General features: G+C 34.2%; 1 protein-coding gene across 2 annotated transcripts in view; it reads right to left on the reverse strand.

Annotated features, from left to right (window-relative positions):
- Nucleotides 1-23,858, reverse strand: part of LOC107732099 (acid-sensing ion channel 1-like) — an 83,379-nt gene that overhangs the window by 11,423 nt on the left and 48,098 nt on the right. For both annotated transcript variants that reach the window (XM_016543348.1, XM_016543349.1), the window contains exons 2-8: nucleotides 5,703-5,853; nucleotides 4,747-4,874; nucleotides 2,183-2,333; nucleotides 1,104-1,160; nucleotides 797-950; nucleotides 579-670; nucleotides 398-477 (exon numbers count right to left, since the gene is read on the reverse strand). In XM_016543348.1, the coding sequence (XP_016398834.1) occupies nucleotides 398-477; nucleotides 579-670; nucleotides 797-950; nucleotides 1,104-1,160; nucleotides 2,183-2,333; nucleotides 4,747-4,874; nucleotides 5,703-5,853 (813 nt within the window). The remainder of the gene's footprint in view (nucleotides 1-397; nucleotides 478-578; nucleotides 671-796; nucleotides 951-1,103; nucleotides 1,161-2,182; nucleotides 2,334-4,746; nucleotides 4,875-5,702; nucleotides 5,854-23,858) is intronic.

Genomic DNA, 23,858 nt, shown 5'->3' on the forward strand with positions numbered 1-23,858 from the left:
TTAGCAAAGTGACTAGCATGTCGCTAGCATGATTAGCAAGTTACTAGTATGTCGTTAGCCTGTTTCTAGCATGATTAGCATGTTACTAGCATATTTTTTTATGATTTTTAATCTTCAGTTTTATGAAAAGTAAGTCGGATCAGTCTGAAAAGATATAGCAACCCGAGTAAGATCAGTCTGAAGAGCTGGGCTGAGTTTGGTGGTTCTAGCTTGAAAGCTCTAGGAGGAGTAGCGTTCAGAAATTTAGTCTCATAAGAATAATAATAAGAAGAAGCTTAAATAGCAGATCAGTAGGTTGGCTTTCTCAAGCCAACCTAAATATACTATAAGTAAATTATTTGTAACCATGAGCACATGAAAAGAAATGACGAAGTAGTCAAGCAAGAATGCAACAGACCTCATACAAATAATCAAATATCTCCAATATGGTCAAGACACTGGCTCCTATAAACAGACCCATCTGACCACCAATATCACCTGAGAGAATATAAAAACATAATAAAAAGTCAAATATTAAAGCAGAAGACAACTCGATTTTTCATATTGGTGTAGCATTTGTGAATTTTCTGCACACTTACCAAGTAATCCAGCCACTTCATAGGCTTTCTTTTGTTCAATTTTCTCATAGTTCAGAGCCTCAAAAAAGATATCCAGAACCAATATGTTGTCCCTGTAAGATGAAACGCAATGCATGACTGTTCAGATAAACTTTTTCCAGGATATTAATACAAAAAACCAATGCAGAAATGAAATCAAATTCAATGTGTAACTAAGGTAAATGTGAATGTAAACATACGCAATATACTGTTCAGTTTTGTTGAACTTCTTGGCGAGATATTTGGCCGAAGCCTTGCTGGGTATCTTCACCATGGACAGCTCTTTACCGTATCGAGTCATGTTGCACGGCGTCTCGCAAACGCAGTAATCGTTGTCCTTCTCCACTAGAAAATCTGTCAATGATTGTTGTTTTTATTATTATTACAAAAATTTGAATAAGCATATTTTAATTAATCATATAGAATCATGGTTTTACACATTACTTAGTAGTGATAGAAATAAATATTATTATAAAAATACACAAATCACTCCTGACGTCCTCTTACCTAAAGCTGGATCAGCGCAGTCTTTGTACTGTTCGGGTGTGCAGACGGTAGAGGTGCCTGTGATAGAAAGCAAAAAGAAAGACAAAATATTGTTCAAACTGCTAATAAACTATACAGTGAAGTAAAATAATAAAAGAAAACACAACAGTTAATAAATCTCCACATCTAAATAACTATCAAAGAAAAAAACTGTTAAAAACCTGTTAAAATTAAGTACTACCGAGAATAAAATACTGTAGGTGAGAGTAAGCAAGCAAGTGTGTGGAGAGAAAATAACATAATATATATATATATATATATATTGCTAATGACCTGTTTAAAATATAAAAAATAAAATAAAATATAAAATAAAATAAAACTCCACATCCAAAAAAAAAAATAAAAAAAAATAAAAATACAAAGTAAACTAAGAACAATTGAGAATAAAATACTGTAGGTGTGAATAAGCAAATGTGTGGAGAGATTTAATAAAATAAAGAGATAAACAAAATAAAAATACAATAAAATAAAAATATATAAAAAATAAAATATTTTTCCAATTGCCAATAACCTGTTAAATAAAATACAAGAGTAAAATACTGTAGGTGTGTGTGAGTAAGCAAGCATCTGGAGAGAGAAAATAAAATAAAATGTATATTTTTTCCAATTGCTAATGACCTGTTTCAAACATAAAAAATAAATAAATAAAATATAAATGACCATAAAATAAAACTCCAAACTACAATTGAGAATAAAATACTGTAGGTGTGAATAAGCAAATGTGTGGAGAGATTTAATAAAATAAAGAGATAAATAAAATAAAATAAAATGATAAAAATAACAGATAACAAAAATCTGTAAGTGTGAATAAGCAAGCATGAAGACTGTTTTTATGAATGAAAAAAAAAACTGTTCTGCACAACCTGCACATTCAAAAATGTATCAAGGAAAATAAAAAAAAATTGTTAATATGGGCACTGAAATAAAATGTCCATGCAGTATTTTTGCTCTATATTCAAAACATACTCTACTGTGGATTACAGTTTAAATGCTAAAGCAGTCAAGTTAATGGGAAGACCAGTAATGTGTTGTCTCCACACCTGGCATGTGCACCATTCTGCAGTTGCAGTTTTCGAGCAGGTAGCGGGTCTCACAGTCGATGCGACAGGCCGTGATGCTGTAGGTGGAGAAGTATTCAGAGTCCATCGGTTCGGATCTGCAGTCGCCCCACGGCGGAGGAAGATACTGGAGCTAGAACATAAAGTTTCATTCATTACAGGCAGGATAAAGCTGTTCAAGAACAAATCAAAACAGCAGCGGAATACAATGAAACCCACACTGTTCACAGTCTAGAAAAGCATGAAAGAACATGCTGGAAAATCAGTGAAACCTGAAGAAAACCACAGATATGAACTGACCCTTTGCTTGGTCACTGTTGCTAAATCAAATCATTTATATTTTATTATATTTATATAGTTAATGTGTGTGCCATTTTTAATGAATCACTTATTAATTTATCAATTAAATAAATATATATTTAATTTAATTCTATTTCATTTTTACAAATAATAAAACAACTTAAAAATATACATTTAAAACAGTTTATTTGCATTTGGAAAGTAGTTAAATTAAATGATACAATACATAAATCTTTTTTAAATTAAAAAAAATAAATACACTTTTAAAACTTAAACATAGATAAATAAAACAATTAATAAATGAATAAATCATTTGACAAGGGAAACTCCTCATTTGTGATTACTCTCTTACACTCTTTAGTTATTATAACCACTGAAATGGCCTTACTTAATATAAAAATTAATTATTTTACACATTTTGGGATCATTTCTGTAAAACGATGCAAATGCAGATCCACTAGAAAGCTTGACTAATTGTGGTCGGCAACAGTTGCTAAGGCAGGATTGGCCAGTAACATTTTTAAGGCGGGGCTTAGCAGTGGCTCAGTAACTGGAAGCAACATTGCTGCTCATTTCTTAAGTCATTAAAATTATATTATGCTCTTCTTATTCAATTTAAGAGCCTTTTAATAAGAATCATATCAAATATAATTGGATTTTATATCATTTTGCATATCTAATGGCACCAGTAGAGAAGATAATCCTCCCATTAAATTAAGTCACTTTTTGAAGTCGCCTGCAAAAAGCGTCATGTAATAAGAGTTTATGATGGATTCAGAGTGCTTTGAAGTAAAAAATGAAGAGGAAGCAGAAAACGTAGGTCAGTAAATTGAAAGCAAGATCAGGAGCGTGCAGTTGCCTTTAGCACTTGATTATTTCAGCTAATTGATCTATTGCTAAGGGTCGATGAATGAAGACGTATTGATTTTGGCCGTGAGAGCTGCTTTTGCCTTTGATCCACTGAAGCCTGTAAACGAGCGCTTTTCCTGACCTCCTGCCAATTAGTGCTCCCTAGAAACTGAATTAGATACTCATGAGGAGTCACATGACCTCAGTGCACACAACCATGCATAAAAATAAACACTGCTTGCCTGGCTGTGATCAACTTAATCACAGAAACACAGTGGAGGACTAGGAGCAGCACTAAAAAATTAATATAAATGAATCAGTTTAATGGAAATAAATATGTAACTTTTTCCTTTTAAATATTTGTTTTACAATATTTAAATAAGCATTTAAGATGAATGAATATTGTTCAACATTTCATTTTGTTTTAAAACATAGTTGGATGAAATGAAACAGCTTTAAATAGTCTATTTTTTAATGTAACTTTATAAAACAAATTAATAAACAAATTTTAAATGCAACTTGCAATTCACAAATAAAAATAGAAATAAATCACATTTTAAATGCAAACATTCACAGAAATATTTAAAATTTAAATAATATACATAAATATTTTAAACTAAAAAAATGTAAATAAGTATTTAAATAAGATAAATGACTAAAATAACTACAATTGAACTAAAAATAAACAAACAATCTAATTAAACTAAACTAAAACTGAACTAAAACTGTTTATTTAATTTGTGTTTAAAATGTAGTTGAATGAAATGAGTTTTCAATATGTCTATATTTTTCAATTTAAACATGTTTATTTAAAATGTAACAAATAAGTAAATTAATAAATAATTTTAAATGCACCTTGTAATTCACAAAAAATAGAAACAAATCATTTTTTAAATGCACAAATTAACAGACATATTTAAAAGTGTTTTGCATTGTTTAAATAAGATAAATATTTTTTATCTAAAAATTGTTTAAATAAGTATTTAAATAAGACAAAATAATATTGTTTAACTAAAAAATAAAATAATAAAAATGTTTCAAATTCAACTAAATTAAAAAAAATTGTAAATACATTTTTAAATGCATAATAAAGCATAAAAAAAAAAATGCAATTATCATTGTCCAGTATATCTCTGTCACTTTACTACATAGAAGTTTGTATACATACAGGTTGCATACATTTATTATGATCATAAATATTAAAAAACGGTGCTTAATATTTTTGTGCAAATATGATCAATCTTTCTAAACCCGAACTTGTGAAGGATAGTGTATGTAAAACCTTCCTTAGTTCTGCACCAAAAAACGTCTGGTTTTCTCCAGGTTTAAAGAGATGATGGTGTGGATGGAGAGTAAGCAAGGCAGCTGATAAATGCGATATGTTTAGCATTAGGTACCAGTTGTTGCTGACAAGACACAAAAGTTTGAAAACCAGGGGCCACACCAAATCCCAGCTGATCTATGAAGGGCGGCTCGTCCTGGCTGTGGATCTGAACTTTGATGCCCGCCTCGTACGAGGTTTCGTCTGCAGGGAGACATTAAACAAGATTATTTACAGAGCGGGAGATTTGATGTCTACCGCCTCGAGGCATAAATATAATGACTTTATAATAAACTTTATAATTACTTTATCCAGAATGCCAATACATGTTTCGTCACTGCCTCTGGATATAAAAAGTCTCTTCTAGAGCCATTAAAACGACCAAGATTAATAGATTTTAAATACAAAATCTTCCCTAGCATAGAAGTACATCAAATCTGAATACTGACCGCATGTCATCTACAGTTGATTAAATTGCACTTGGACATTCGTTACTCTTTCTGCTTCGTATATATTTTCTGTGCATGATTATGTTGAAAAATTGCAGCGTGCCACAGAAAATGAACAAGGCGTCTGACGCAGCAGTAATGGGGCAGGTGTACTTGGTAAAAAACGACCAAGAAAAAGACCTAACCTTGTTATCTCCACATCTAAATGTTCTACCACAAGTGAAATCATTTTGGGGCGACCACTTATGGGTGAATTATGCTAATGTGCAATGCTGCATATCAGTTCCTTCAGATATGATGTATCTTGTCTTTTTGAAACATAACCTTTTGGAACATAATTCAGCTGTGGAACCTGTACAGTTAGTTATGTTATTTAAAATGTGGCAGCATTTCAAACCTAGAATGATGCATGTTGTCATTTAAAACACCAGGTTTGGATATTACATAACTTTCTGTCTGAAACTTTTGAATTGATACGATCACTGAAGAAACACTTTAGTAATATGAATGAAATGACGGGTCTTCAACAGTAAATAAATGATGAGAAACACATCACTGATGTCTTTTTTAATATATTGCTCACCTGTGTCACCCCAAACCGGTAAGTACTCATCCTGTTGAATATCCAGCATGATTTCCAGCCCATTTCCTGTTCCGCCTTTTAAAGTCGTCAACAAGGGGTTTCCATCCAGACCAGAGTTGAACGTGTAACATTTCCCATATCTTGTGTAAATCTGTGGGTGGACAAACCATAAAATAGTAAATATAAAATGGAGAGCATCACAACGCATACGCACACTTTACCCCAAGCGTAAACTACGCTGATTACGTTCTTGGGTACTCTCCAAAATGGCGGAAGACGTAACTCGGGTGAGAAGAATTGTTAAATAAATGATGTTATTTTAGTTTTCTTTGCACACAAAAAGTATTCTCGTAGCTTCGCAAAACTGATTTTGAGCCACTGATGTCACATGGACTGTTTTACCGATGTCCTTACTACGTTTCTGGACCTGGGAACATTAGAGTTGCGTTGCTGTCTATGGGAGGGTCAGAAAGCTCTCGGATTTCATCAAAAATATCTTCAGTTGTGTTCTGAAGATGAACGAATGACAGGTTTGGAATGACATTAGGGTGAGGAATTAATGACAGAATTTTCATTTTGGGGTGAACTAACCCTTTAAAAACAGATTTCTATTTCAAATGAAATCTGGAAAAAAATGATCATGGTTTCCACAAAAATATGAAGAATCATAACTGTTTTCAACATTGATAACCAGTGGTGCGCATGCGCGACCAAAATAAAAAATACAGTACCGACATGATTGACAGCTATTAATACACAATCACCATTTTAGATCGACTAACTGTACTACTGTATAAGATTTCCATTCGAACTGAAGGCATACATCTAGGCTACGCTCTGTCGGTTTCATAGCAAAACGCAAGCAGTGACATTCACTGACGCACTTCACTCGGCAGCGCTAAAACCAACAGCGCATATAGTTACTTGCCGGCAACCCGTCAAAATAAACGCTTGTTGATTTTTGGTTTAAAAATTGTGAAAATTCATATAAAAAAAAAAAACTAAGAAAGAAAAAAGTGAAATGTAAATATTAGCATTGTATTTTTAAGTGTACTATAAAATAAGTGTATTTTTATTTAATACTCATTTTTTTATTTTAAAATATAATAGCATCATCACATTTTATTTTATTTTTTTATTATTTTATTTTAAAAGTAAACCAAAGACTATAGAATACCCAAGACGTGTTACTCGTATAGTTTTGAATGGGGAACAATGCAACGCTCAATATGGCCGCTCAATCGCAGGAAGCCCCACCTTCTGAATGAAAGAGCCAATCGCTAATCGGTAAAGTCAGCGCGTCACTGCAGCTGCCGTTAGAAGTCCCGGTTGCTATAGAAACAGTCAGCGTTCTGAGATGTGCTCTTAGCGCATGCGCACTGGCTGATCTAGCCTGAAAAATAAGCTTTTTATAACGCTATTTGAGCAAAAGTAACAACATTTATGACAGTTGTTGTCAGATTTCTTTGGTGATTTCAAATATGAAATTTAATCGTAAGCTTAGTGAACACGTTCTAAAAATGACTCAGAACACTGTAGCAACCACATAGCAACACCCTTACAAACACTAAACTACTCAGAATACCTTAGCAGCTTCATAGCAACATCCTAGCAACCACAAACAAACATGCTATACTACTCAGTATATCTTAGCAACTGCATAGCAACACCCTGACAACCTCACAGAACACTGTAGCAAATGCATACAAACCCACGTAACTACTCGGAATACCTTAGCAACACCATAGCAACCACAAACAAACATGCAATACTACTCAGAATATCTTAGCAACTGCATAGCAACACCCTGACATCCTCACAGAACACTGTAGCAAATGCATACAAACCCACAAATACTCAGAATACCTTAGCAACTTCAAAGCAACACCCTAACAACCACAAACATTCATGCTAATACTACACAGAAACTCTTAGCAACTACATAGCAACACCCTGACAACCTAGAAGAACACTCTAGCAAATGCATACAAACCCACTAAAATACTATATTATTACTATACTATACTATATATTACTATACTATATATTTTAGCAACTTCAAAACAACACCCTAACAACCACAAACAAACATGCTATACTACTCAGAATATCCTAGCAACTGCATAGCAACACCCTGACAACCTCACAGAGCACCTGAGCAACTACTTACAAATGTTCTAAAAATTACTTAGAATTCCTTAGTAACTGCATAGCAATATCCTGACAGTGAAAACCTCATAGAACACCCTAGAAAATGCTTACAAGCACACTAAAATACTCGGAACACTTTAGCAACACCCTAACAACCACAAACAAACAGACTACTACTACTCAAAATACTTTAGCAACTGCATAGCAACGCCCTGACTACCACACACAAATGTGTTATACTACTCAGAACCTCTTAGCAACTACATAGCAACACCCTGGCAACCTTGCAGAACACTCTAGCAAATGCATACAAACCCACTAAAATACTCAGAATACCTTAGCAACATCAAAGCAACACCCTAGCAACCACAAATAAACATGCTATACTACTCAGAATCTCTTTCATTGCTTAGAATTCCTTAGTTACTGCATAGCAACACCCTGACAGTGACAACCTCACAGAAGACCCTAGCAAACGCATATAAGCACACTAAAACACCCTAGCAACCACAAACAAACATACTATTACTCAAAACACTCGAGCAACTGCATAGTAACACCCTGACAACCAAATCCAAGCAACTGTACACATTCTAAAATGACTCAAGATCCCTTAGTAACTATACTCGGATAAAAAATACTCGGAATACCTTAGCAACATCAAAGCAACACCCTAGCAACCACAAACAAACATACTATTACTCAAAACACTCGAGCAACTGCATAGCAACACCCTGACAACCTCCCAAAAAGCACTCTGGCGATGTTTTGCACAGAAATGAAAAAGTAAAAATCTCGTTATTTTTGAAAAAGTTATTCAGTGCCACTAGTGGTGCACTTGTACATGTGACCTTTAAAAAAGGACACATATAAGCAAACGAATCTGTCTGACACTTTCACAGCTACAATCATTCTTATCAAGCATCTGACGAGTGAGATGTGAGGTTAAGATTGATTATCTCAAAATCTCAATTAACATGAAAGCGCTTGGGGCAGAAATGAAACGTTCAGAGGATTTGTGTTTGCCATGTCGAGTTCACGGTTTACCAAAACACACCAAATGAGCACATTGTTTCTGAACAATAGTTGAAGCCTCTCTCTCTTCCCTTTTTCCCAAGTAATTAACTTCATTCATTCTGAAGGGAAGCTCGCGCCGCACCAGGCAAGAACTCATTTAGACTGATGATTCAGAGCTTTGTGCATATGTAATCTGCAAGTGAGCACGGATTCGTGGAAAGCAGTCATGTTGATTTCACATCAGATTTTAGCTATGCGTACAGTTTCATATGCTTAAACACTGGAAGGGATTTGGGGATTATGAGAGGTAGATTGGTTTTCCATCTGATAATGGAGAAAAAGAGTATCAAGATATTGAGCAAAGGAGTTTAGCTGGAGGCAGGTTTTAAGCACATCTGTGCAAAGCACCCAGAGCTTTTTAATAATTCATGCGTCTTCTACACAGAAATTTGTCAGAGTGCAGTTTCTGTGCCAATAGATGTTACTGAGATTTTTAGCCTTCGGGTTTCTGCGAACAGTCCTCTAAACCTGCCATACGTCTCTACAAAACAAAAGAGAACATTAAAAAAAAAAGTTTATTCTGATGACAATTGCAGCCAGCAATTTTGCAAATAAATGTTTGGAAATAAAAATTTTACTAATGAAAACATGCACCGGTGAATCTGGGTGAAAACCAGTCATGAACATGAGCAGCTCAATTCTCATTATGCATAAAAAACAATAATAATAATAATAATAATAAATAAATAAATAAAAAGAATTAAAAAATAAAACCCTCCTTGTTATAATACCAAAAAATTAATTAATAAAATAAATAAAATATATATTATAAAAAACAAATTTAATTCAAATTACATATTTTACATTGAAATTCAAAATTTAAATTACTTTATTCATATTATTTAACTTTATCATATACTGTATTTTCATTGCCACTTTCATGTTTTATATGTACATTATATTATTTATACAAAACAGTCGTTTTAATTATACTGTATTTATTTCTTTTTATTTTATTCATGTTAAATTATGTATTATAGTAATGATAATCTACTGTCATTGAGAAAAATGGGAACTACATGGAACTGAAAAGAGAATTTCACTATTTTTAAAAGCCTGTTATATTTAGGTTTATGCAAAATATAAATATAATTAGAGATATTTTTATTTATTTATATAAATGAATAATACATGAATAAATATTATTTTTTTTCCTTTGATTTTGAGGTGAAACATAACCTAGACATGATTTTGTAAGATTTAGCCATCCACACACACACATAAAACACGTTAATGCAGTGGAAATGGTTTTTGCGAACTCTTCTGATAGACTCCGAGCTGTTAAAATAGGAATCACTCTTATTTCCAATCCACTTTAACACCTTGCACTGCGCTATTCCCATAAGACTTAACTAGGCATTCTTAGAAACACAACAAAACCCCTTCAGCTAGATTTATTCAGGTAGTCTAATTAATTAATTACAACTGTGACTTGCTTTACTGGCTTATGGATGTTAAATCCAAATGTGGCATCTGAAGTGCGGACAACTGTTGATCACGGTGAAAGCGCTGTTTACATACAGGGGTGAAGTTCTTGTAAGTGCAGTTTTCACCCCGGAACCTGCAGTCCAGCAGCATGTCTTCTAATTGGTGGCCCAGCCTGTCAATCATCTCTGTGGTGTCGAGCTGGTAGTCAGGAGGCGGGCTGTAGTTGGAGAAGTCCAGAAGATGCAGCATCCTCTCGCGGTGTCGACTGAGTTTGAGCATGGAAACGCTCTGGCGGTTGACCGTGTGGTTCAGGTGCATGATGTCCATCCAGTAGCCGCTGTGGTAGAGGTCAGCTTTGGTGAGGCTGGACACGCGGAGGAGGTTCTGGTTGCAGAACGTAACGGCCGGAAACGTCATGTTGTGAGACCAAACCATGTAGATCTTGGTCACGGCCGGGTAGGAAAGAAGATACAGGATTCGATTCCACGACCATGTGAAGAGGAGCCCCAAGCAGACAAAAATAGCCAGGAGCCAAAACAAGCGTTGGGTTTTAGATTTGTATGGTGAGAATGCGTGTTTCAGCCCGTGGACTTTTGTTTTGAGAACAAATGCGGTCGTAGCGTCCTCAGCGCTGTGGGTTAAAGTCATTTTGAGTCTTTGCCGGCTGCTGCGTCTCTTGGCATCATCCATCAGAGAGTCTTTCTTTATTGCCTCCTGATTGGATGCAGACAAATCCTCCATAGTGTTGTTAAACTCTGAACACAGGCTGCAAAGTTTCAAAATGCATCATGCATTTGGTCTTAATGTAGAAACGTGATCCTGTGATTGAAGATCTGATCACATTCATCAAATTAGCAATGGAAAAAATCCTAATGAATTCATTAAGCTTGAATATTCTGCATCATTGCCAGTTCATGCAAAGCAAAACGAAAAATACAAACAGGCAAAAAAGATCTGTACGTTACCAAGCTGTTCCAACAAAGCTTATTGAGATAAATACAGCTAATTTCAATCTCATTCACAGCGCAGTTTCTCCAGGATCCTCAGGTTGATTTGTCTTGCACTTCAACAGATCAGATTGAGTTTTCTCTCTCATCCTTCACCTCTTCTCTTCATTTTTTTATACAGAACAACTATGTGAGGCTGGCTGCAGATTCTTGTTGCTTTCCCCTTTGTGTGAGTGCGCCCAGCCCCTCCCGCTCGGCTCAAATGATTCTGTCGATGGATTTGCAGCAGGCATATAGATCCATTTGTCCCTGCTTCTTGCATTCCTCAATCGGGAAACCCAGAAGCTTACATATTTCTTGTATTAAAGTAGAAAAATGACCAACTAAGAGCGCACTAGAGATTCCCGGAGGGTATGTCGTTTATCACACTTGTTTTTTCTGTCTTCTTTGATGCTTTGGGGGCCTTTCACAGTTGTTTATTTTACATTAATATCAACAGTCTTCTCATGGGACATATATCGGTTTTATTAGTATAATATTTATGTGCTTTAATGGATTGACTCAACTCAAATGAGCTCAGATGAACTGTTGTTTACTGGTTATGCATGACGCAAAACTGATACAGTGGACATGCAGCTGATCTTTTATTTCTACAAAATCCTGTGCGGACACCTGTGGGACATCATAAAGTGCTATTATATTGATGTATGATGCATATTAAAGTCTATACGTACAGTAGGAGGCCAAAAAGCCAGAGATCACACTTAATATCTGGGACTGGAAATAAACTGATGTCAATCTTTTCACTCAAATTATGGTTGAAATAAAATTTGCAAAAATATTATTTAAATTAAATTGGAAAACTGCATAATGGAGGAAATCTGACAAGTGATCTCAGACTTTATCATGTACAATCATTTGCATTTAATTACACCAGGCGAGTATTTTCATATATTCTCATCCGTAAAAGCCCAGTTAAATCTCTGTTTATGCTTGCATTTTATTATTTTTCTTTGCTCCGTAACTTCCTTGCCTTCCTGAAAGAAAATGAGCATAAATATGACCTATGAAAAATTTATTTCAGGCATCAGTGACATTATCAGCTTCAGCTGAATGTGTCTGAACGCCATCAAAGTAATACTCATCTGATCAAGAATTGCACCAGGTAAATAGCTGAATGTCTTCAAAAACAACGCAAGGGCATTCTGGAACACAACAGCATCTCTCTCTAACTATTTATCACTGCAAATCAGTTTTTGAAGATTTCATTCTGCCCTCATTTGCTTGCCAATACGTCTGAGCAGCCCCAGTATAACCAACCCAGTTTATCATGCTCTTTTTTTTTATCAGCCACTGGACTTTTTGATGATCTGCATAAACAGAGTTTCTGCAGCTTTTATGAAGGTAAATTTAGGACTTTTTAAAGACCTTTTTAAGACGAAGTAAAAAAATTCATTTAATTGCATCAATATTTTCTTTATATGTAAATGTAGGAGCACAAAATAAGTTGTAATGGCAACACTTCAAAGTTTGAAAACACAACTTCCAACCAATCTCTATTATACTTTTTATGTCATTTTACACACACAAAAAAAGTGCAAATTTCTACATACTCTTAAAGGGGTCATATGATGCGATTTCATTTTTTCCTTTCTCTTTGGAGTGTTACAAGCTCTTGGTGCATAAAGAAGATCTGTAAATTTGCAAACTTGAGAAGCAAAAGTCTTGAGAAGGGTTGTTTTCTGTGAAACTGATCAAAAATGTTGTTTTTGAGACCGATCAAAATGAGTTTATGGTTAAAAAGAACAAATACACACCAATGGACTTAGGAAAAACAACTGAATTCAAAGGGAAAATAAGTTTTCATACCCCATTTACAGATATTTGTTCTTGTTTTTTTTTTTTTCATTTAATTTTGATCAATTCCTCAGAAAACAAGACTTCATTTGCAACTCAAGTAAATGTATCTTGATTTAAAGATGGTTAGATATTTGTATCGGAAAACAAGAAAAAAAAATGCTGTGGAAGATGTTACTTTTTTAGCAATGCATGCAACATTTAATGCCATGACTTAATCAATTTAAGACTTTCTGCTCTGATTTAAGACTTTAAGACCGTAATTTGTTGAAGGATGAATTAGAACTTGTAAAGACCTTTTTAAGACCCGCAGTAATGCAACCAACTACAGTTTGTTTGGCATTTATGTGCCATTTAGAGAATGCCACAATAATAAACTAGTGTGGAAACCGGCATTGCAAGAAAATTGCACAAAACACCCATAAACGTCATGACTAGAATTTATGTCCATCCAGAAGTAATAAATACAGATTATTTCATAGGCATAATGGCAAATACATAGTCTTACTTGTGGATATATAATGTAGTTTGCTTGCTTGCCACAAACATATGTGTCTCTCAAAAATCTGACCTCGCAATTTTCGCCGTGATTATTTCATCCTAAAATGAACTAATTACAAAGTCTGTCTCGCTCATTTACGTTGACAGAAATGAAACTGGTTCTTGAGCTTATTAGGCTGAAAAGAGATTAAATTAATCTTCTAATCAATAAAATTTGCAGCTGCTTAGTAGCTGTATATCTCAGTCAAAGACAGAATCATTATTCCATAATATTCCAGCTGTGTTCCATAATATTCCATTCTTGTGTTTATTTACCAGACTTCTCAGGAATGAAGAACTATCTGTATTTCTTGCTCAGGTAACATGTTTCGCTGCACGCTGATATAAATATAGATGAGAACCGGGTCTCTCAGCGGCTGCTAATTTTCTCCCAGTTATTCCTCTGTCTAGGATCATTAAACCTCATGGATTAATTTGTCTTTCACAGGCAAAAAATCATCCAGGTTTCTGGTGCGATGTATATACATTCGCATAAACTAAGATCGTTATCTTATTCCTGAGGGCTCAATTTCTAAAATAATATTCAGATGGAAAACTTTTGGTCATTTAATTTTGATCATCTGAAGAGTGCAAAACGAATGCTTTCTGACCAAAATTCCTCCCAACTGAAATGATCAGTTCTCAAACTTTCTCACCTGATGCCATTTCCCCGAAAACAACTTATCAAATTAAAGGGGTCATATGATGCGATTTCAAGTTTTCCTTTATCTTTGGAGTGTTACAAGCTGATTGTGCATAGATAAGATACCTGATGATCTTTAAAAAAGCATCATATGACCCCTTTAAAGCTTACAAAAATAAATCGAAGTGGTCAGCAACTTTCCATTACAGTTTGGTTAACAGAAGCTCTTTTACATTTATTTTGACTAAAAATCATGGCCAAAATAATGTCACCTCTTGCATTTTTTTTTAGACGTTGGAATAAATCAAAATTGTTGCAAATATTCTCCATGATTTTCCATATCTGCTGAATTGGACAGTCTCCTATTCAAAACTTGTACACATCCTTTGACTTTTAACAAACATTCAGGCAAATCTGATCATGCTTTCACCTACCAATAAATAAGAACTCTCAGCTATGATTGAAACATTGATTCATTTAGCATATTTCCCATACAGTTTTCCATATTTCCCCCCAAAATCAACACAGAAAAGGTCCTCCTCACATAGCATCTGGGCCTGATCATGCTGTAAATAAATCCTCCAGCTGCTAAACTCTGAGTTTAAAACAAGCATCTTGGGATGGTTCAAAACAAATCATTGGCCTTTTCTGAAGTGGCACGCAATGAATCCAGATCTCTATCCAATCGAATCCTAATGAAGAGACCTGAAAACAGCGGTCGATAGATGACAGCCTTGAAATCTGGAGCATTTTGCTGAATAAAAATGAAGAAACTGTTGGAAGAGAGATGTAGGAATGTCTCTGGTGTCTGTGGGAAGTGTTTCATAGCAGAGTAACCGATCATTAAATCAAAAGTGTCGATAACACTGATCTGTGGGGTTTTGGTTCACTCCATCAAGGAAACACATGTGTGGATGAATTACTTGAGAAAAATGCCAATATTTTTGGCTATGAGTGTACAAGGACGATTCCCTCTTCGACAGCTCAGGGTTAAGAGCCTTGCTTGACGGTACAATGATGATAGATTCATAAATCACTCCAAATAAGGCTTAAAAGCCAGATCTTTAACCACTAAACTACACCACCAGTCAGATAAAATAGTGAGGGTAATTGAAAGAGATATGAAGATGGTTGAGCCATCAGACTGGGACAGTTTCTACCTGTCCCGCTGTCAACTTCTATTGGAGCTGATTGTGGCCGTTTATGAAAGCAGGGCAGTTATTGCTGAAATACTGCTGAAGTGGATCAGTAAGTGACAAATGATTCAAATCTCTTCTGTTTTGATTATTTAACAAATCAATGCTCTAACGCCAACCCTCTACATTGCGAGTAAATCACTAACATATGCGACTAAATCTTACTCTGGGCGACTAAATAATATCTAACATTAGCCATTGGCTAATAAATTCTTAGATTTTACACGCCAGTATGTGTGTGAGAGAAGTTCAACACAGATTTTCACTCGATAAACACGCTGACTGAGCGCATGAGAGTTTCGCTCTCCGTCAAGCGATCTGTACTATTTGGATGCGCTCAATGGATCATGTCATGTACTCAATGGATGCGCAGTATGTAGCACGCAGCGCACCTGTATTTGACGTACCGTAAACTAGTGTGAAGGCGCACGACTCGCCGTCGCTTTACCGATAGCGCTGTGTTTCTCACACATGCAAAGAGAGAGAACCAATGGCGATTATATTGCCAAGGTGTGCGTAGAGGGTTGAACGCCAAGTGCAAAATTGACACCCTTACAATCTGTACTAAACGTGTAGGATTTACAGCCGTTTGGTAATAAACCTCAGCACTCCAAACTTTAATTATCAGGGAATAAAAGCCACATGACCAGCCTTTACAGAACATCTGTGAATTACAATCTTCATCTGCTTTCAAATTAGTACCTTTTCTCAGGGAACATCCTGGTAATGTCCCGAAGGACGTCTGCTGGTTCTGTAATGCATAATTCCATTAAAGTGGCACTGTGTGAACTTTATACGAGGTTTCATTCAATAAAATACATGTGCTTAAGCGCTAATTTGAAAACAGAATTTTAATGAGCTCGAGTGGAGCAATAAGCACTACGGCTGCGTCTCTAGAGCAAATGGCTATTTTTATGTATGTATGCAGCTGTGAATATGAATGTTTGAACAGGGGATACTAATATAAATTAAGCTCCTTTTAAGGAAAAGTCCTTTTTTTCTGGTGCAAAAATATATGACAACAAAAATATTTCTTAGAATTCGATACTGAATATTTCTGTGTACAAAAAATGTAGAAGATTAAAGATGATTAAAAATAGTTTAAAAAGGCAGCTAGAGACATTTTAAAGGGGTCATATGATGCTGCTAAAAAGAACATTATTTTGTGTATTTGGTGTAATGAAATGTGTTGGTGGTGATAGAGAAATAGTGTAGCTATATGAGCAATAATGATATGGAAAAAAAATACCATATGCAAATACTTTAGATAAGATGTAACATTTAAGCACTTGCTTATATAAAATAACCGCTTTAGGAAATACCCAGCATTTTTTTCTGCATGTTTATTCATTTTGGCATTTCATAAGTACTTTCCTAAGTTTTTTATATGAATTATTTTATAATACATTCACCAAAAAAGGCCTATTTCATGTGTCATACATATATATATATGTGTGTGTGTGTGTGTGTGTTATTTTACTATCATTATAGTTTTTAATATTAATATTTTGAAACAGATTTTTTTATTTTCTGTTTTCATTTTAAGTTTAGTTAACTTTTTATAAATTTTTATTTATGCTTTAGTTATTTTAGTACATCAAGTACAAGAAAACCAAACAAAAGAAAAGAAAAAATAAAGAAACTAAATTAAAATGAGGAATGTTGCCTTGGCAAATAGATGAAATATTTTATTAATATATAAATATTTTATTTCAGTAAAACTTTATTTTATTTCAAGTAACAAAATATTTTTGTAATGTTTTAGTTAGTTTGCTGAGCAACATAAAGCTGCAACATTTTTTAAAAAATGAATTACATTTTAATTATATATATGAACATGAAAATATGATTGTGGATTAGTGTTTTAGGTAATTTCTATGAGACTAATGCCGTCCAGATAACATCTAGAAGTCCTGAAATTAAATCCTTCCCTTTTTTATTAGCTCATGATCCATATTTCAAGACTTTTATTGAATTAATCATAGCAGTTTTATTGAGTGCATCAACCCAGTGCACATGTGAGAGATATGAGCGGTTTGATGGGAGCAGCGTTCACATTTCAACAGGCGGTTGGTCTGCCGTACGGCTGCACATCACTAAATCATGTCAAGTATCTGCGGTGGGGTGTCGATGAAATTATAAAAGCACATCCCCAGACGTGTTTGAGCTTTACAGGAGGCTGTGCTCAGACTAGTGAAGAGTGTATCAGAATGAACACAAGCGAGCGGATACAGACAAGGACGACCCGTCCTCATGAAGATGCTTCTGTTTAAGCTGGATATTAGTGGTCCTGAAACTGCTCTGCAGGGATCGCAGCTGATTTATCTCTATTTACAATGAGCTAAAGGGAAAAAAAACATTTTGTGGCAACTATCGATTTCTGCAGCTTTGCAGTTTGTGGCCTACAGAGGGATTTATCTGCAACTTTAAACAGATAGGAAGAAGCTTTTATGTTGTTCAGATTTGATTTTTCAGCTTAAAATGTATTAGAGGGCTGAAAAACACATCTTAAATCAGAATAATGTGGTTTTGTTGGTTTTAGATGGCCACTGGTCCAACTGGTCTGTTTCGAAGGTTCACATAAAAGGTGAAAATCAACAGCTTGGGAGACCAGATTAAACTAGCTAAGACCAGCAAACAACCTTATGCCAAATGCTGGAGAGAAAAAAATAAACAACACAGCATGATGAATCCATTCCTTCACAATCCTCATCTCTATACTCATATTTCACAAGTGAACCTGAAGTTGTGAAACATCTTGCACATTGTGACGAGAGTCACTCCTCCTTTTATCCTTCCGGAGCTCCTCCATGGGACTTGAGACCGGTGAGTGGCGCAGGTGTCGCGCATTTCCTCCACCGGCCTCGCTCCGTTCCCACGGCTCTCGGCCCCGCCCCTCTCGTCACACACATCTTTCACAATTTTGGTAAACTTTTTTATGCATCTATATATTTTGGATAACACATTTTTATTTTATTTATTTAATGTGTTTATTCAGAATAGAATAGAACAAAACAAAACAAAACGCATTGTATACAATTCTTACCCTCTGACGAACCCAAACCCCTCAGTAATATGAACCCTGGCTAACCTGACACTACCTTCACCTCGATATCTTATTACATTGCCAATATTGCGTTTGAGGCACCTTAGGGGTCATTTCTCAAATAGAGATGGAATCTAACATTTGAAATAATAAACTTCAACTAAAGGCACATTATTTCAGTTCAGAAGAAACACATTGTGGGTCTAATAAATGTTGCAATATTGGCACATTTTCTGAATCAAATCAAAGCAAAAAAAATTTTTTTTAAAAATAAAATAACAAATGTATATTATACAAATAAATGAATGAATGAATTATCAATTATAAACTATTATATTTATAGAAATATAGAAATATATAAATAATTAATAGGCATTATCCAATAATACATACATACATACGTACATAAATATAAATAAACATATGTACATTAAATGAATGAATGAATGAATAAATAAATAAAAAACAAAAAGGTAAACAAAACAAAACATATATTATCCAACATATATAACACGTTTTGCTTTATTTAATGAACGTGTGTTTATTTTTTATGCATCTATATATTTTGGATAACACATTTTTATTTTATTTATTTAATGTGTTTATTCAGAATAGAATAGAACAAAACAAAACAAAACAAAACAAAACAAAACAAAACGCATTTTATACAATTCTTACCCTCTGACGAACCCAAACCCCTCAGTAATATGAACCCTGGCTAACCTGACACTACCTTCACCTCGATATCTTATTATTATGTTGCCAATATTGCGTTTAAGGCCACCTTAGGGGTCATTTCTCAAAGATGGAATCTAACACTGGAAATAATAAACTTCAAGTACAGGTACATTATTTCAGTTCAGAAGAAACACATTGTGGGTCTAATAAATGTTGCTTCCCTGGTGCATTGTGGGTTTGAAAAATAATTAAAAATAATTTGTCAACTTAAAGCCATTTAAAAGTATAATTCGGTCCAGCAAAAGACCTTAGCCTGGGAAATTAGATGCTTTTGGTTTGCTGTTTCTGTTTCGAGCGATTCAGACTCCCGGCTGGCAGAAACAAGCTCATTAGTGTGGGCAGCTGTTGGCTGTGTGACTAAGATGGAAAGGAAAGGGGCTCAGTACATTCTGCTTCTGTTAGCTCCATCTCTCCCTACAGCACTAAATCAATGCCACATCCATACATTTCATCCCCAAATCACTCCATCTCATTCCGGCTCACCCTTATGCTACTCAAGCAGAACCGCAAAGGCATCTTTACACCCATCTCATGCCATAATACTCCATCTAGTACCCATCATCCTCCTTTCATTTTCAGAGCCACTGCAACAACCTATCATCATGAGATCTGTTCAGACATGCCTTCATTTCAAAACAAGCTCATGCCGGACCAAATGCTACACCATTTCCATCTGCTTTTGAAAGAGAATATCGCAACTTTTCTTTCATTCCAAAACAGAAACAACATCATGTCTAAGCTCTAGGTATGTTGTGCTTGGCCCTGCAATTGCTGTTTGCTGTTATACATACATGTGTATTTTTATTTATATTGAAAAAATGTAATGTAATTTAATTTAGTTATTATTAGGGGTGCCAATCGATTAATATATTTAATCGCAATTAATCGCACAATTGTCATGAGTTAACGTGATTAATCACAACTTAATCGCACATTTTTATCTGTTCTAAATGTACCTTAAATTAATACTTTCAAGTTTTTAATAATCTAATCAACATGGGTATGGACAAATATGGATGCCTTATGCAAATGTATGTTTATTATTAGTGAAACCATAGTCAACATAGAGCATGAAGACTAGACATGTATCAAAGGTCATAGATGTTTTTCAAAGAACTTGTTAATGTCTATTAGACACATGAAAAAAAGAACATAGAAATACCAGGTTCCCATTACTTCTCTTTCTTTGCACTGAGCAATTTACTTACACAAGCCTGTTTACATTTTTGCACAACAGGGCAGCTCACTTCTTCTGAACATGCAAAATGTACTTTTATTATTTATTATTCGTGAATCTCCATTTCTCCAACTACGGGCTAGGACACGGGTCAAACAGAAAATGTGCGCTGCATTAAACGCGTGTTGATAAAATTAGTGCCGTTAAAATGAATTTATGTTAATGCATTATTAACGTGTTAATTTATATATATATATATATATGTATGTGAAGAGTGCGATGACTGATTGAATGTATTTTTAGTCCAGTGCCTGCATAAGTTTAGTATTGACCAAGTTCAGAGGCTGTCATATGTGGATCACCTTACTTTGTAGTGTATTTTCAACAGTTTCAATATGAAAAATAACTTTTATATTGATTCAATGGATTTATTGCATTTTGAAAAAAAAAAAACACGTTATGGATTTATTGCATTTTGGAAAAAATAATAATCATTTTTTTAAAGTTTTTATAATAAATCTTTGAAAATCAAAATCTGGATTTGAATTTTTTATGTTATTATACTGTAACCTAAATATGCTATGTGAATGTTTGAAACAGAAAATAGTGTTTTTCATCTTGCCACTTTCTTGGTAAAGAAAACACATTTTTACTCAAATTAATCAAAATGGATTTATAGCGTTTTGGAACCAAACTCTTCATATATATATATAAAACACCATTAACAAAACTAAAAATATTAACTTTTACATTTTTTTATTTTTTTTTATTTGCATGTGAAATATTGTTTTATTATTTTAATTTAAATAATCTAATTTAAAAATCTGAATTATATAAATTAATGAACAATACATTTAATTGTTTTGTTAATTTAGTTGGATTATATGTGTGTGTGTGTGTGTAAATTAACATTAACAAAACTAAATAAAATATAAATTATTTAAATGTGAAAGACTTTTTTATTTAGTTTAAATAATATAATTTATGAATCTAAATTATATAAATTAATGAACAACATATTTAATCGATTTGTTAATTTAGTTTGATTATATTTGTGTGTGTAATGTGTATAGTATAACAATAATCATACATACATACATACATACATACAGGGATTGTACTTGGCTTACTTGGCTTACTTAACTTATTTTCTATTTAACATTAATTAATATAACATATAATGGCTCTGGTACAGTAAGGCCAGTAAGGCCAGATGCTGAATAATTTCCATTTTGATAAACAATCATTTTTAGATGGTACTTCAAATAATTCTATGGATTTCCTATACATGAGCAAATAAATAAAATGTTCACATCACCATGGTAGCATGTCCAAAAACACTTTAATAACAGAGTACTTTTTGTTTGTGCTGTGAGATGAGTCTAGCGCCTGAAGAGACCAGAGCATCTAATGCTATTATGAAGCAAAGCATGCTATCCCATTATTAGGCAGCTAGTGTGATGTGGCTGTAAAACAGCTTATGTATCAGATGCACTGCACAGTCACACTGTTTTCCTTGCAAAATTACCCTGGAGTGACCAGAACGTAAGCCATAATACTCTTTCCGCTGTTGCCTTGGGTACGCTAAGTTGGCAGGGAGCTAATATTTTGAGCCGCTCTTAACTGACTAGCTCATTTACGCATTATACAAACTAAAGAGTCCTGCTGGGCATGAAAGTTCCCGCTGAAGTAAAAGGCACAAACAGAGGCATTCACACCAACAAGTACTGCAGTGTCCAATCTTATTTGAACCTACTACTGCTGGGCGAGCTAATGCAGGAATGCCAAGTCGTTTAGCTAACCATAGCGCTTATGTGTTTTTGTTGATGTTTTAGCGTAAATAACACACACCAAGACAATTATCTAATATTTTTGTTAGCAAGGCCTTCAAATCCTAGCATGGACTTCCTTGTGCCAAGTTTTTGACAAGTACCATGGTAAAACCATGGTATTCTTGGAAGTACTGCAGGGTTTTTTTTAGCCTAAATAGCAATTATTTCTAACACACTCTTCTAAAGTGACATTATACCAAGACAATCTAATTTTTAGAGAGTTTTTATTCAAAGTACCATGGTAAGACCTTTGAAGTACTATATTCATAGTCACTTTAGATTTGTAATTATAATAGTATACGAATATGCTTAGAAATTCAGTACAATGTCATTTTAAGTTGAGAATAAAGCGCATGATTTATAAGAAAATACTATTTTAGGGAACAAGAAAATTATCTTATTTTTATGTTAGCATGGCCTTCATAGTCTAGTACTGACCTCCTTATGCCATTTAAAAAACCATGTTATTCATATAGTCACTGTAGTTGTGTAAGTGTGATAAGAATATGCTTAGAAATTGAGAACATTGATTAAAAAATGATTTTTTTAAATTTTGGAGTATTGGAGTAATAATTCTATTTTGGTCTTTCTACTTCAAATGTTCAATGTCAAATTCAATGTCATTCGCCATTTCTTTATGAATATTTGAGAAATTCATGGGCCCTATGAAATCAGCTTTATTTTCCCCCAAATTCCGTTTTATTATTATTATTTTTTTCAGTTTTAATTTTTCTGGATTCTGAAAATACCATGAGCGTCACGTGCGCTTCAGTATGTGTGCAGTAAACGAAACCGCACATCTGCGCCATTCATTCACACTGAGACACTATTATAAGATTTTATATTTAAATAGTATTTTTGCAGCTTAATATTCACAGACACTAGTCCACATCACGTTTTGATTTAAGTGCACTGACCTACGTTTGATTTATCCATCCAGAATTTGGCAAATTCCGTGACATTCCGCGTTGTAAATTCCATTTTTATGACAAATTCACTAGCAATTTCTGAGTGAAAATTGTTTTAAACTATTTTTTTTTTCAAAGTACAATAGTGTTACCATTTCTGTACAGTGCTGTTGCATTACTTTAGTAAAGGTTGCAACATAAATGTGATCATGTTAATACAACAACAATGACGTTTAAGTAAGCTTATACAACAAATCAATTTTCCTGGTTCCAGTATCATTAATTATGTGAGCGCTGTCATTAAAACATTGAGACAACATTCCCGTAACACAACATTGATTAGGCCGCACCATAAACCGATTACTGAAAGACAATCCTGTGGTGGGAAACTGCACACTTCACCGCTAGATGAAAGATATTATGTAGACACGTCCACTGCCAACAAAACAATTAGTCTCGAGTCTGGACAGCAGCTTGAGAGACAATTTCATCATGATACACGGCTGACTTAGACGATCAATGGTTGTGCTTGTGTCTCCGTAAACTAATGGACAGCAGCCACTTTACACAAGGCATCAAATACAAACACTTCTAAAATGATCTTGTGCAGAAACGG

This window comes from Sinocyclocheilus rhinocerous, unplaced genomic scaffold (assembly GCF_001515625.1).
Source record: "Sinocyclocheilus rhinocerous isolate Xijiao unplaced genomic scaffold, SAMN03320098_v1.1 scaffold97, whole genome shotgun sequence".
Lineage (NCBI taxonomy): Eukaryota > Metazoa > Chordata > Actinopteri > Cypriniformes > Cyprinidae > Sinocyclocheilus > Sinocyclocheilus rhinocerous.